This window comes from Egretta garzetta, unplaced genomic scaffold (assembly GCF_000687185.1).
Source record: "Egretta garzetta isolate BGI_Z169 unplaced genomic scaffold, ASM68718v1 scaffold706, whole genome shotgun sequence".
Classification (NCBI taxonomy): domain Eukaryota; kingdom Metazoa; phylum Chordata; class Aves; order Pelecaniformes; family Ardeidae; genus Egretta; species Egretta garzetta.
In genome coordinates, this window is record NW_009260015.1 from 397,392 (window position 1) to 413,007 (window position 15,616).

Genomic DNA, 15,616 nt, shown 5'->3' on the forward strand with positions numbered 1-15,616 from the left:
TTGTGTTGGCAGCCGCTTTGTACCGGCCTGCCCTAGGGAAGGGGCTGAGGTGTACGTTTAGGAGGGAATTTGGTGAATGTTAATAGTAGAAAGTTTCACGTGATTCAGGTGCTGTCCACTCGGCGCTGAAACCTCTGAAGAGATTTAATTAGAAACTGGATTAAGGATTAAGGCCTGAGACCGTCTGGTAAATCCCTGGAACAGCGCGGTGGGTGCTCAGGGCACGTTTCGAGGCTGTAAGTACACTGTAAAGTTACTGGGGGCTGAAAATGCAAGCATTTTAGGGTTCAAAAGTATATTTAAATTGTGTTGGGAGGATTAGTAACGTCCTGTAAAATTAAGAGCTCAAGTAGTACAACGTGTTGTAATAAAATATGTCATAATGACCAAATTAAAGTGACAGGCTGCATACATGCCTTGATTGCAGTGACATCAAAATGTTAAAATAGGCCGTTGAGAATAGAAAGTGAGCTTTTGTTTATTTTTTGAATAATAAAATTGGCATGCAGATGCTTTTTAAGCTTTTGTGAGTTGCCTATTTTTTGTAAACATCCAGGTAGCTTAGCTACCGACATATTGTGTGACGTAGCAGAGATCAAACGTAAGAGGAAAGATGGAGGACGTTACATTGAGATGTCTGTATAGCTGTGGAACTTGGGTGTTTTGATGAATAGTTAGCTGGTTAACCAGGTGTAGAGGTAATTGACACTCATAGTGATCATATAACCAAGCTTAGGCACAGGGAATTACTTAAAATTATGAAGATTATGACTGCTGCTATGATATATCACATGGATAATAACCAAGCTTGATTTTATTTGTGATTCATGGTCCCGACTCATGTAAAACCTCATATGTACTTAACATTACTCAAATGTTTAACTTAATTGGTTTTAGCAAGAAAGTTTTAAATTATAGTATCTGGAGGTAAAAGGCCACTGAACTAGCCAGTCTAGACACTAGCAAGAAGTAAGTGATAGTGCATATGTAATCTTGATTGGACTGTTGATATAAACTGGCACGGTGGTTGGATCAGCTGTGCACATCCCAGGCATCGGATTAGAGTGTTCCAGTCGCAACTGAACAGGAGCTCGTCTGGTGAGATTAGTCACCGAACATGTAGTGTGCCAGGGGCATCTGTGCTTGGTATGCAGTGAGCCCAGGCTTGCTCTGTATAAGCTGCAGTTTTCGATGTATGTGCCCAAGTAGTAGCTGTAGCCTCTCCAGACTTCTTAAGAAGACCCTGCTACTACTTGAATAATTGCTTCACTGTACATAGAATGCAGGTTGTTTCCTGTCTGTTACACTGTCTCCTGCAAATACGGGGAGTAGAATAATACAGTGTACACTTATTAAAAATGCTTTTTTTCCTGTTTTTTTATCATGTAGTCTTCATAATATCTGTCTGCTTAGATTGTTCTCATTCCTCTGTTGGCATTTTTTTTGCTAATGTGATTATTTTTCAGTCTCTGTTTTTACTTCCTGTGTTTTAATACTGCACTCTCTAATTTATAATAGTTTTCAATGCCGGAAGAACAAAGTCAAACTATAATGGCAGTTGATGAACTTCAGGCTGTAATACAAAGATGCGTAAGTAGTTCTCTATCCATGAAAGTACCAAGTGGAAGAACTGTGCATTTCTTGTCGTATATTATAATTAAAACCAAAATTACCCCAAAACACAAGATAGTTGTTAGCAGAACTCCTCATTGGGCAGCTAAGTTCAGCCTCTGTGTTTTACTGACTTTTCTGTGGTGCTCATCCTAAGATGCTTGATAACTTCTGCTTCTGTGAGAAAGAAGTGTTCTTGCATTCAGCGGTACCTGTCTGAAGTAACAAAACCCTAGCAGGTTGTTGTAGGAAATAAATCTTCCAAATACCATGCTGTAGTCTAGACTGAGAAAGTGCTATTGAAATACTGCTTTGTCTTCTGTAGTAGCTCTTGGTAGCTTTTTTAATACGAGAAAGATGTTACACAAGAAAAAAGAAGTTGCAGTGACACTGCATTTAATTTTCAAATTCAAGTTTGGATTTTCTTATTTTTTTATTTGCCTTTTATAAGTATGGAGTTAAACATGTGTATTTTCTTTCTAGCAAATTCTGGAAGAAGCTGATTTCAAAGGAGAAGATTTTAATCTGTTTCAGGTAGCAGGTCAGAAATGTTTAGAAGATGGGTACGCTGCTCAGTTATTAGAAGTAATTCAAAATGAGAAAAATAAGGTAAGTTTAAGTTTGCACTGTATATTAGTTGTGCCCTAACACACCATTAAATAGATAAAACCACTTATTGAAGAGGGGAAGGTACCTTCACTATGGAGCAAGGCCATGCATAGGAATAGTTAGTAAGTTGCTATGTGTTAAGCGCACATTCCTGTGTAACTTCAGGTAGCTCACAGAAACCAAGTGATGATAAACTTAACAAAACCATTAATAACTGTTTTTCAGTGAGTTAAGCAAAGAAGAGAAAAGAGAGGACAAAAGCATAATTAAGAGAAAGTGACAGTGTCCCTCTTTTGCAGGACAGGATTTCAGATGGTGTACTGGGTCTGGCTGGCATGGAGTTGATTTTCTTCATGGTAGCCTGTTTGGTGCTGTGTTTTAGGTTTGTAACCAAAACGGTATTGATAACAGACCAGTGTTTCAGCTATTGCTGACCAGTGCTTGTACAGTGTCAAGGCCTTCTCCGTTTCTCACTCTGCCCCCTCAGTAAGCAGGGAGGTTGGGAGGGGACACAGCTGGGACAGCTGACCTGAACTGATGAAAGATACTCTATACCATGTAACATCATGCTCAGCATTAAAAACTTGTGAGGATACGGACCCATTCCAAAGTAGATGTTGCTTGGAGACTGGGTGGGCATTGGTCTGCTGCTGGGAGTTGGTTTGCATCATTCTCCCCTCCCCTTTTGTCCTTCACTTATTAAATTGTCCTTTTCTCAACCCATTCTCTGTTTTGCTCTTCTGATTCTCTCCCCCACTCCACTGGGCAAGGAGAGCAAGCAACCAGCTGGTGGCTGCTTAGTTGCTGTCTGGGGCTGACCCACCACAGATGGATATAATAATACTGGCCAAAACTGTAAGAGCCAACTCAGCTGATGCTAATGTAAGAGATGCTAATGTCTGTAGGCACTGTACAAAATATGCAGCTGTATTTATAGGCATGGGGAGAGAATACAATGTATGTCAAGTACAGAACTTTATGGTAATAGATGTTAAATTTTCAATGATACTATTATGGTGTTGATTACAACGAGGACATTGACCTGTTGTCTTTTTTGGCTTTTGTATGTGCAGTCTTTCTGGGTTTAGAATATGTCCAGTTTGGGTTTATTCTCTGAAAATTTGTGTTTTAGGTTATCATCAAGAATATGGGATGGAATCTCATCTCTCCTCTTGTTAGATGTATTTTCATGTATAAACAAGAAGATGATAAGCGAGAACACTGCCTGAAGATATTAGATCAGTTGGCACAGGTATATTTTTTAAATATATGGTTATAATACAATAATTGTCCTAATTTTCCCTCTGATTTTCAAAGAAAACAAGGCATGAATACCTCTTTGTTCTTCTGTCCATTTCCCATAAATTTTAAACTCATGGGCCAGTTTCATCTGAAGTAGGCACAGGCTTAGTGGTAACTAACCTCTTATAACTCTTGTGAAATTAGTAACTGGGCAAAACAGAGACACATGGCGTTACCCAGAAGAAAAAGGCAGATGGAACTCAAAGTTTTTGATAGCCAGCTGCTGCAGTCAGAGCAGCCACAGCAGTACTGCCTCTTGTCTACTGCAGATAGAGTATGACAGCGAGTACCTGATGATTCTGATGGAGGAGTAGGGGAAAAACATTTTAATCTCTAGAAAACTAATTCTCTTTCATTCATGTACTTAAAAAAAACAACTTGCAAACTCTATAGCTTGGTTAAATTAATACGGAAGTTTTTCTTTTCTCTCTACTCCTAAGGATTACTTTGCTAAGGTACAGTGAGGTTTTTATAGACCATAGAAATCAAGTTTTGTGTCATTATTTATTATTATATGTTTCCAGCTTACATGAAAGCGTACATACATATACACTCTACAGAAGATAATTGTAGGGAAGTACTTGCTGTTTCATACTTGTTTTCTTAAAGATTATCTTGGATATTCAGATCTGTTTTCTTGATATTCAGGAACTTCTGTATTGAAGTTTGCTTGTAATGAATTTTTTAGCTTATGACCATGGTGATTAAAAAATACACGTTGTTCGTCTCCTGCAGCTGTGCAATCCAAAGGAACTTTTTTTGGGTTTACTTGAGCAGATTGAACAGACCTCTGGAGGGCAAGTGTGCCAAACTATCATGTTACTGCTTCAGCCTTTGCAGACAGGTAAGATGCACTTCTTCATGTCATTTCTGAATTCAATTATTTTCTCATTTATTTATCAAATTAGTTTAGCCTTTGCTGGAATGGTTTCAGAACTCATCTGTCCTGAGAGGCTTTACAGTCTATTATATTCTGCAAAATAACACAAGGTATAATTTTCGTGCTTACATTGACCTGTTAGAAAAAAGTTTTAGATGGGATTAATAGCATCAGTTGAAAAAGAAATGTTCAGCTGTTTTTCATCATTTACAAGAATGTGGTCCTGTGATGGTTGTATTTAGAGGTGTAAACCATGCATACTGTTGTTATAGAAATGGAGAATTATATGGATCTGTGAAATTCTTCATTATTTAACTTTTAAAACGTACAATTCCATATCTTCATACTATAAAACTTTTATTTCGGTTTGAAGCAGGTTGAAATATTTGATTGGCGGGAAGCATTCTTATGGCTTATATACAAAAATGTTGTGTTTGGACACGTACTAAGTAGGTAACAAGTAGTAGTTTCTGTTTTGATATGAGAGATGAAATCAAGTATCTTGCATCAAGTTTAAGTCTTGATAGTGGCAGTCGCTGAGATGTGTTATTGAATTATGTTCTAATTTTAACAGGAGAAGCATTTTGGTAATTAGAAGTATGTGGTTTTTTGGATAGCCTGCAGTCAGCCTGCACTGAGTGCAATTAAAGTGGAGAGCCACTTGTGCTGCTTGTTCAAGTCTGGGAGCCCCTCTGTTGGTTCTGCTGTGGAGGATAGAACAGTTCTGAGCTGCTTCAGGTAGAGTCAGATCTCAGCAGAAAGGTTGGGCCATTGCCTCTGGTTTTGCTAAGGACTACAGGAGTAGTCAAGCAATAAATCAAGAATAAATCAGTTTTCCAGATCAGATAAATGAATATTATTTTGCTTAGTCTTGTTCTAGAAAGACAGATTTTTTTTTTCCATCTTCATCACGGTGCTATAGAGAAAGGAAGAATGTGTTGAAACATGACTGCTTTAATATTTGTCAGTCTCAAATACATGGTCATCTTAACTACAGCGTATTAAAGTAGCTGATGATGTTTAGTCTTGCTGGATTTCCTCATGCGATTTCAGGTATCAGTCCCTCTACGTCCCTGAAACTAAAGGCTTTCTTATGTAGTCACGTTGTTTTTCTTCATGTTTTCTTCTACCAAGTAAGTAATAACTTAATGTCTCAAAATGTTCTCTCTTTCCTCTCTTTCTCTTTTTTTCCTTTCCCCCAGTGCTTTTGAAACTTCAGAACAAGAAGGCCTACTCAGTAGGTTTATCTTTGGCCATGATTATGAATCAGCTTACTCCCTTACCTGTACCTTATACAAAACAACAAATACAAGAAGACAAACTTGGTCTCTGTCAATGTTGTAATGCAGTGGTGGACTTTGCTAAACCTTTTGTGAATGAAGTTGTTAAAAACATGGAAAAGTCATCAGAATACAATGACATGGAGCTGAAAGAAGAATTATTAAAATTGTGAGCATTTTATGTTAGTGTAATATATTCCTCTAACTTAACAAAATGAACACTAGGTGTTTATTACATAGGCTGTAAATATCATCTTATTAGTGTTTTATAATGCTGCCAACTTACATTAATTAATGTGGTATTTTGAAAAAGAAAAACCCTAAATATGCCTTAAATATTTATGAAGTGAGAGAAAAAAGGTAAAAATAATTTTTTTTTTTTTTTTTTTTTAGTACAGGGAAATGGTAAAGAAATACTAGTCTCTGTGCTGTGAAGCTGTTTTGGTATTCTGCCTCTCACATTTACAACAGTGAGGATAGTCCTATTCTGGGGGTGAAATCAAAAGAATGCTTTTACAGATGTTCTTTTTTTTATTGTCCTTGGAATAGCAGCAGCTAGTACGAGTATAGACTATTCTTGGTAATCGATGACACTATTATAGTCTGTACTTGTGACCTTATTGGTGATTTAATTTCACCCCTTTTTATTTCAGCTGTATGAAAAGCCTGAAATATCCATTATTGACAGCTCAGCTTGAGGAACTTGAAGGCATTGAAGAACATCCCTTTCGACATTTTGCAACTGAAATTATAGTAGGTGCAGTCAAAATTAGTTGTAATGTTTTCAAAACCAGTGGTCTAGTTCAGAATTGCCTATACTCTGTTCTAGAGCTCATTTTGGTTCCTTTATTGGTTAGTGGGATGATTTACTGGGCCTTGTGAGGTAATGCATGTAGATAAAGGTCTAGAATGGTTCCATGTCCCATCTCTGGAAATTACAAATCTTGCAGACACAGTTTTGGTCCTTATAAACCAGTTTGGGCTGCTCTCTGAAACAGCAGCTGCTACTTTGCTCTAACTGCTTCTTTTTCTTGGTGATGGAGTGTTTCCTCTCTTGCATGTATCCAAATATAGTGGCTTGGCCCCAGCTGGCAGCGAAGCCGCCATTCAGTCACTTGCTTAGCCCCCCCCCAGCAGAATGGGGGAGAGAATCTGAAGGGCAAAAGCAAGAAAAACTCATGGGTTGAGAAAAAGACAATTTAGCAAGAGAAGGAAAAAACCCTAAGTGATTCAGTGGCAGTCACTCACCACCTCCCACCAGCAGACCAGTGCCCAGCCAGTCTCTGAACAACAGTTAATCTGAAAAATACTACCTCCCCACCCTGCAACTTGTTGCTGAGTGTGATGTTATATGCTATGGAATGTCTTAATTGGCCTGTTTGGGTCAGCTGTCCCGGCTGTGCCCCCTCCCAGCTTCTCACCCACCCTCTGCCCACTCACTGAGGAGCAGAGTAAGAAACGGAAGGCCTTGATGCTGTGCAAGCACTCTTCAGCCATAGCCGAAACACTGTTGTGTTATCAACGCCATTTTGCTCACAAACCTAAAACATGGCACCATACGGGCTGCCATGAAGAAAATCAACTCCGTATCAGCCAGGCCCAGTACACCAAATTTAAAATGTTTGTAAGTATCAGTTGTCTCTAATTTTCAAATGCAGGGTTGTACAATGATTTGTGTTGGGCTGATGAAATGAAGGTTATTCAGGAGCAGGCTGGTAAATCTTACAATGAAATACAAAGGTGGAAAATACTCCCAGTACTAAGTGGAGTCTTCCCTCAGGATAGCCAATGGGCCACTAGTTGGGTAACACTGAATACAGTAATTGCCCATTTGCATCAAGACTGCAGCTAATGTCTTCAACTCTTATAAAACAAGCTGATCTTTTTAGACGTGTAGGAGAACTGAGCATTAAATGACTATTAACTGGTTATTAATATTTACTATTAACAAAAATACAGTTCTGGGTTTGATAACTGGCCATTAAAATTCTTTTCCCTTACGTTGTTTTATTAACTGTGGATACGCTTTTTTCTCATGTTAATGTCAACCGTATTAAAAAATAGAATTAAGTTTGAGCTTTGGACTTTGTTCTACCTTGTTATCCCTGGTTAGAGGAGGGGAAATTCACAAGTTGAATTCAGAAAGACAAAAGTCAAAGAATGCCTGGAGCTATGTAAGAGGGAAATGTAAGTTAGAGAGAAGATAGAGTGAGGGTGTGAAGCTGGCTGAGGGACAGAGGAAATCCATCTGCTGGAGGAAGATGGCTGAAATGGCTGTGAACTATGAACTAGGGAGTTAGAAAAAAGCTTCTTATATGATACAGTGGAGGAACTCATCCTAGAGCAGAGAGACTGGGTTAGGGTGTCACATTGGGGGAGGGAATGGCACACTAAGTCTGCATGAGTTTCAAAAGGAAGACTTGGAGCCAGCTGGGATGAGGAAAGCACACATAAACACATATATATATAATATGTGCAAATGTGCATGCATGCAGAGGAAGTCTGGAAGTTGCCATGTGATGCAACTCTGTTTCTCCAATTTGTGCTTAAAAATCTAAGCATTTTGGCACACAAAATTAAAAAAAGAAATCCAAATGTTAAGATCGTGAAGTGAAGCATGCTAAGCAGTTAGCAAAACTTTTGCTTGTTTTTCAACCATAATTAGATTTTCTGTCGTGATCACATCCACCTTTTTTCCACAGCATGTCTCAGCATAGGATGTAACTACTGTGTGGATTGGTGAGGGCTGTGCAATGAAAGAGAATCTTGTTTCCGAGACCTTTACTTCATTTATTGCAGGACTTTTAGGGTATGCAGTGGAGGAGGCAGGGATTACCAGAAGATGACCTCATGGTTAAGGCAGTTGAAAGGTGCTCTGAAAAACTGGCTTTTTAATCCTGCCTCTCCTGTTGGGCACAGTCTGAAACCATGGTTTTTATGCTAATTATGAATTACCTTTTCTTCGTTTTCTCAAGAAATTTGCTTCTGCTGTTTGTGGAATTGGGTAATGAGAGCTGCAGCTAAGGTCAGTAAAGTCATGCTTTGACTAGATGACATCTTGTGTAATCCTCATTTTCCAAAATGTGAGGTGCCAGATGTTCAGTTTGGACAACCCCAGAATAGTGAGTTAACCTTGGTCTCGCTGTTTCTTCATAATACGTACAATAGGAGTTACTCTACCTCTTAATCCACATGAACGGGAGCGGGGGAAACATGCTAGTATTTGTGAAGTACTCTGGCACCATCGTGTTGTGCATCACTGGAAAGAAAGGCCATACAGAGTGATTCTAACTTTAAAACAGGGCTGACCTTTAGCAGATAAACATTGTGTTGCATATTTATTAGTGAGCAGAAAACAAAATACTGAGTATTCTGTCATCTGAAAACCACAGGGGTCCTGTGGCATAATGTGATCATGAAGCTATCTTTATTCATTGTGTTGTGGATAAGGGAACCAAAAAAGAGTTTTGCAGGGTGGCTTTATTTTGTATTTTGCTAACTTTTGAGTGCTTGACTTTGCTATCTTAGCAACATTCTTCTACCAGTAGTTATTTTCTCTGCAGGGTCTTTTCTCTGTATGTGTATATATCGTAAACACTTAGAAAATAGTTGTATTAATTTATACGTATGTGATGTAAGAGAATTTACTGTAAATACAGTTAAAACTTTGAAACTTAATTGGTATACAGGTGTTTTAAAGGCAACCATAGCCAATCTGTCTTTCTTTTTTAGGACATTTTGTGGGATATAAGAGAACTGATACCATTAGTGTTCTTACATCGTAAAGGCAAAAGTCCACGCTGGGAGAATCAGGAGTTCGCGGACATAGAGCGAAAGAATTCTGCAGAGTCTTTGGCATGTCTGTCATATCTGATGTTTGTCCAGCATTTTGGTATTCATTGCTTTCCAACGGTGTTTAGGTAAGAACTATTCTTCCTCACTTTTCTTAAGTCTGGACTTTGAAGATTCTTTCTGAGCAGAGGAAAACTTTTTATTTGTGAATAGCTATGAATGAAAACTGTGTATTTCACTAGTATTTGTTTTATGTCAACCTTTATGCATTTATATTTTATGTAGCTTATATTATATACATAAGAACATACTCCAGTCCTGCATATTACTGTGTTACGGTTTGATTTTAGAAGAGCTGTCCTTTTAAAGACACTGGTAGGATTAGCCACATGCTGAAAATTAATATGTATTACATTTTCAATTGTATATTTACGGACAGTTTCCACACAAGAGTTATTAACAGCAATTTGACTTACTGTTTTGTGTCTATTTCAAAATTACCTATTTTAAAGATATTCTTATACATTTTTCAAAAAAGACTAATCCTGTCAAATATACTAACTATGTGCAAATGTATATGGCTTACGCAGTTTAATGTAAACCTAATTTTTCTCTTTTAGTCCGTCATACCTTCTGCAATGCAATATGATGCATATTGAAGTGCTACTGAAAAGGTAGGGTTTATGGTATTTGAAGTTCTAGATAGTGGGTGTGATCTTTTATAGTAATTCATAGAATCAAATTTTGAATATACCAAGATAAGTTCAGAGGAGGTTTTTAAACCTGAGAGTTAAAATGTCAAGATCCACAACAAGATGGCTTCTTTTAGTAAGAAGTATAAAAAGTTGTCTAAAACATTTATTTATTGTTTTCATCTTGTATTGTGTTATCACTTTTAGAAACTTTATTACGAAAATGCAAAATTAAGGTCTTTTAAACACATGCAGAATAATTAGAGTGTGTATTTACTTGTACTTCTGTAACAGTTTACTACGAAGAAGACTGTCGTGATACTGTATTAATTTGAATGTATTCTGATATGATATGCAATCTCATTAAGGGTCAGGCTTTCTAAAGGAAACCAGACTTCTCTAGATATTGTGATTATTTCACCTTCTATAAGCAGCAGTGCTGACCAATAGTTTCTAGCACTGTTATAGAAGGGAAGTTTACCATTATGACTGCCTACCATTTCCTGGTAAAACTTAACCAAAACTTCTTGGTCTCTTCAGTTTAGGATCTGCTGGTTTTTTTCTTAGGCTTGCAGAACTATGCAAGTGGCATAATATGGGAAAAGTTTCATTTTTCTTTGTTAATCAGTGTCCTGATACCTGTGAGATATGAGGTGCTAGTTTTAAGCGTTTTTAAATATTGAGGGGGAAAAAAATGTCATTTTTGACCCTGAAGAGAGGAGCCTTATTTTCAACATTTCATCAGACAGTTTATTCTAAAAATCTTTGGGAGGAATACTGTAGATACCGTATTTAGAAAATAGAATGGAAGTCGTTGAGGGACCGGTTCTTTATCATCTCTGTACTAATATTTCTTCTGAAATATCAACAGTATCTTTTTAATTAAGAACTTAAATTTGATAATGTTTCTTTTTTTTTTTTCTAGAACAGAAGAATCTATGTTATCTAAAGGACTTGTAAGTTTTCTTTTAACCCAATTTCCAATGTTAGAATGTTTCTTTTTTCCAGTTTAAATAATGGTAACACTTTAGTTTCCCTTTCTAAGAAAGGTACAAATGATAGTTCAGATAATAGTTTCAGAAATATTTTGAGGCTTAATTAGGTATTCTTCAGTCTTACAAAAATACATGTATTTATTGAACTTTACACTCATGCATAAGTGTTTAAATTACCATTATCACTTATACTTGTAGCTCCTAGGAACTCTGGATATGCGAATGAGCATTTATAGTGAAGGTGGTTTTAGCCATGAAATGTTAAGCATATAGATTAATGTCTTGTATATGTGCAAAATGTTGGCAGCTTTTTTTTTTTTCCCCCCCGCTTGCAGGATCTGTTTGAGAGCTGTTTATTGAGAATGGAAGATAATAGCCTTCTCCATCAGTATTTAGAATTCAGAGATTTTATTAACATACCTCAGGTAATAAGAAGCGATGTACAGAAGTCTTTAAAGTTTGATTATAAATAATATCTAGCTGTCTTGTAGGTGTTTGAGAGAGGAAATACTACTGAACTTTTGTACACTTGTGTCATTAAATTGAAACCTTCGGTGACTTGTTAGACAGAATTGATTGTCTTTTCTACCCATAACAGCATGAAGTTTCAGTGACAAAACATACTTAGTGTATGTACAGGCCGCTGAGGCAGGTGAGCACTAATCTTAGCTGAAAGATGACGCTCGCTCATTTTTGCCTCTTCCTTGCAAATCTGCTGCTTGACTACATTCTTATTTGGACCCAGCAGTAGGAGAATAGTAGTCTTGTGTGTCAGCCCTCGGATTTCAGCCACTGAAGCTAATGTGAATTCCTCTGATGAGAATCTTCTCAAAGACATGTTTTTGTGGGCTGTGGGTTTTTGGTTTTGTTTGTTGGGTTTTTTAAATGTCTTGAGTAGATTTTAGTCAGTGTGATGCAATGTAATAATCTGTATGTAATTAGAAATTATGTTTTCTTTGTCCAACTGCAGGATTTGGTGAAAGTTATGACCCTTTGTCCCATAGAGCATCTGGTATGTAATAGGACCTACAGAATCAGTTAAGAGCTGAATGTATTTAATTAGAATTAATCTGATAACATCTTTTTTTTTTTTTCCCCTTTAGAGAAAGAAGAGTTTAAATATTTTGCAGTTGTTCATAGACAAGTTTGACGCAGAGGGAAAACATACATTATTCAGGTATGCATTCCAATTTCTGTAGATTGTGTAATATCAGCCTTATTGCAGCTTAATTTCATAGATACAATGATTTCTGACAGAGTTTCTATCTGGTAAACCACATTAATTTCGCTGTGTTAATTTTTGGATAACTAGTGAATTCCAATTGCCTCACATAAAATCATCTGTTTTATGTAAGCTAGTGTTTAAAGATTACCTAGTTGTCTTATTTTCCTGTGGTAAAACTCCCACTTAGTGAATAAGGCTGTAATGTCATCTAAGTTTTGAGCTAACTGTATAAGCAGCTTTGAAGAGATAATATCTTTCTTTTTTGTTTGTTTGAAGGTGTTTACTGAAGACAAGCAACCATGCTGGTGTGGAAGGATACATTATTAAAAATATAAAAGATCAGATTCACTTATCGTTAACGGTGAGGCTATTACTACTAAAAACCAAATTGCCATCTCAAAATTCTATCAGTTGAGAAAACGTGTACAGCTTAAGCTTTGAGTGATACGTTAAAAAAATCCACTTTGAAAAGAAACATAAAATTGGGAAGCTATATAATTAAAAATACTAATTTGTTTTTGTCTGCATGTGTATTTTTAAATTATAATTCTACAAATGTATTTTTTAATTGCACAATCTTGTATTTTTCTAAGAAGTTATTATTACCTCTTCTGTGCTTGAAAACACATTCTTCTTTCTTAGAGAGGAACTACTCAGTATTTTCCTTTATCCTCACAGTTCCTCATTTCTTGTATATAATTCAAATGCTACAGTCCAGACAGAATCATTAATATTTTCTTAGTTTTTATGACAGTCAGAATTCTATTACAAGTGCCTCACAAATGCTAAATTAATCAGAAAGGGTTGAGCTAGATCAAAGCCATTTAAATCTCATATTTTATAACCATTGATACCAGGAAGTTGAAAAAATTAATTAAAAATAAATTATTAATTCTTTTTTTTCCTTCTTCTTTTTAACTGCTTAGGGTCTTTTCTGAACCAAATTTGATTCTCAAGGATACTGCCTTTTGTCAAATAGGACAATATAGTAAATTTATGCATAATTATTTTAGAAAACAGTGAATTACAATTTATTAGATTATAGTCTGTCTTGTGTATTGAATCAGCAGGTGTGAAGAAGATGACAATACGAATGCTGTTCCAAAAGGGGCTTGCACTAAAATTGAATAAGTAGAAGTATATTCTGAAACTTCCTTACTAATTAATTTTTTGGCTATGCAGGTTCAAAATTCTCTTAATGTATTTCTTCCATGTTGAGTTCACTGGCTGTCAAAAAGACAAGTAATTTTAAAATTTCATCATACAAATTTGAATAGTCTAGGTTTGTTGCGAAAAATTCTGCTATAGACATAATTATAACAATTTCCTATCGCTATCCATTTATTTCATCTTAGTTGTTGTGCCCAGTTAGTCTTAATCTTTCTGGGACCCTCATGTGATCTGACTTAACAGACAGCTACCCTTCTTGTCCACTTACCTAACCTCAGTTTTTCTTCCAATCCATTTCTGGCTTTGTCCTGGTTTCCTCTCTCGTCTAGCTTTTGCCCTGTGTATGATACCTCTTCCCCCAACCTTCCCCACCTTTACCTGAGATAAGGATTTTGCCAACATGGGATCTTGGCAACAATTCTGTGCTGTCAGCTTCGTGTACTGACATGAAACAGCCTTTTGAAGAGGGTGAGAAACTTCGAGAGCAGTACGCTCGCTTGCTCTTTGGGAATGATGAGCACAAGCTTAAGTTAGCACCAGTGCAGCGAGGCTTAACCACCCTCACTGAGGAGGGAATTTTCAGGGGTCTTAGCTGCAAGGCTTTAAAAAAACTTCTGCTAAGCAAGTGAGAGAGGTGGGGGTTTTGTTGGTTTGCCCCTCCTCACTTCATAATTTGTTGTAATTTAGGGGAATTTTTGTGAAAATAGCGAGTGGTCTGTCTGTCATGCAGAGAGCATGGGAATAATTATGTTCTGCCACTTCAAAACCTAGTACTCTCCATCTTGTGCTTAAATGATTCTCCCCTCTGTCCTCTCTGCCCTCTCTCTTTCAAAAGTAACGTAACTGAATGCCCTTCCTCCATCAAAGAACCATAGAGGCGAAGGTGTGCTTTACTTGCAAGCATTGCTAGGAGTTGTGGTTTAGAAATATGCAAAGAAAACTTAAAACATCTTCTTTAAAAAAAACCAAACAAACATTGTCTTTAAAAAAAATTGTGATGCTACTATTATGAAATGAATAGGGTCTCTGGTAAAGAGAGCAAATTGTTCCATATCTCAGTATAAAAAAAAAAAAAGACATCCTAGTAGAACTTGTTAAGTAATGTAAACAAATATTAACTGTATGGCTAGTGGTATGGTGAAGAGGTGGAGAATCTATTCTGATGAAACTAAAAAGAATAGCTTGCCGTGAAGAGACAAAGTCATGAGGATTATGAAATGACTCGTTTGTGTGCTTCAATCACATGTAGTGGTTAGAAAATATTGCTTCCAGCGTTTGATTATTTTTTTTTCTGTTTTCCCAAAATTGTTGTTAAATTATTTAAGATTTATTTAAGATATTTTTAAGATTTAAATTTTGCAGTCAGCTAAACTTTTTTGTATCATTTTTTCAGAAGGCATGTGACAACATTTGGTTTACGGGACATCACCTGATCTCCCTTCTAGATTTAGTGCTTTTGCTTCCAGAAGGTGCTGAGACCGATCTTCTGCAAAACTCAGATAGGTGAGTTGTAATCACAGTTAGAGGCTTTTCTCCTTCTTAATCATTTAAAAAGACTTCAAACTACCTTACTACAGTGGGAGGTACACTGTCATGTAATTATTGAGCTGACAGCATCAATGTATTTTAAACTAGAAATGGAAATGATCACTTACTTCAACCATCCTTTCAACTAACTGTATAGAAGAACGTCACAATGCTATTACATTGATTTTAACAATAAGAAAGGAATTCTTCCTCCATTCCTTGAGGACATAAAGCCTCAGATGTCAAATTACAGACCTAATTGGTAAAGCGTTATTTCTTCAGACTGAATGGTTTGTCAGCTTTCTGGAGAAGCAATTGGAGGAACACAAGAAATGTGGTATGTTGTCTTCTGTGACAACAGGGGAATAACAATTATCAGATACAACTTACAGCACGCAGCCTTTTTGAGGCTGTTTCACAGATTGCTGCTGGGAATCCAGTATCTCATGAGGGGGAATACAGGGCCACCTGAACAGCAAATACTTTCATTAAGTAATATAAAAATAACTGGAAATGTCTCTGAAAATCCCCAG

At 36.7% G+C, this 15,616-nt stretch overlaps 2 protein-coding genes across 6 annotated transcripts in view; one reads left to right on the forward strand and one right to left on the reverse strand.

Moving 5' to 3' along the window:
- RPAP2 (RNA polymerase II associated protein 2) overlaps positions 1–713 on the reverse strand; it is a 42,916-nt gene extending 42,203 nt beyond the window's left edge. Inside the window, exon 1 of the mRNA XM_009640615.2 lies at positions 688–713. Coding sequence (XP_009638910.2) covers positions 688–713 — 26 coding nt within the window. The remainder of the gene's footprint in view (positions 1–687) is intronic.
- The window catches only part of GLMN (glomulin, FKBP associated protein), a 24,153-nt gene continuing 8,543 nt past the window's right edge, over positions 7–15,616 (forward strand). Inside the window, exons 1-15 of one of the 5 annotated variants that reach the window (XM_009640617.2) lie at positions 7–236; positions 1,519–1,590; positions 2,095–2,220; positions 3,353–3,472; positions 4,258–4,366; positions 5,605–5,851; positions 6,336–6,435; positions 9,415–9,602; positions 10,095–10,148; positions 11,092–11,122; positions 11,497–11,586; positions 12,132–12,173; positions 12,265–12,338; positions 12,663–12,747; positions 14,950–15,059. In XM_009640617.2, coding sequence (XP_009638912.1) covers positions 1,525–1,590; positions 2,095–2,220; positions 3,353–3,472; positions 4,258–4,366; positions 5,605–5,851; positions 6,336–6,435; positions 9,415–9,602; positions 10,095–10,148; positions 11,092–11,122; positions 11,497–11,586; positions 12,132–12,173; positions 12,265–12,338; positions 12,663–12,747; positions 14,950–15,059 — 1,442 coding nt within the window. In that variant the 5' untranslated portion in view covers positions 7–236; positions 1,519–1,524. Of the gene's footprint in view, positions 237–1,518; positions 1,591–2,094; positions 2,221–2,519; positions 3,103–3,352; positions 3,473–4,257; positions 4,367–5,604; positions 5,852–6,335; positions 6,436–9,414; positions 9,603–10,094; positions 10,149–11,091; positions 11,123–11,496; positions 11,587–12,131; positions 12,174–12,264; positions 12,339–12,662; positions 12,748–14,949; positions 15,060–15,616 lie in introns of those variants that run through there. The other 4 variants (XM_035896092.1, XM_035896093.1, XM_035896094.1 and 1 more) reach the window with 4 other exon arrangements.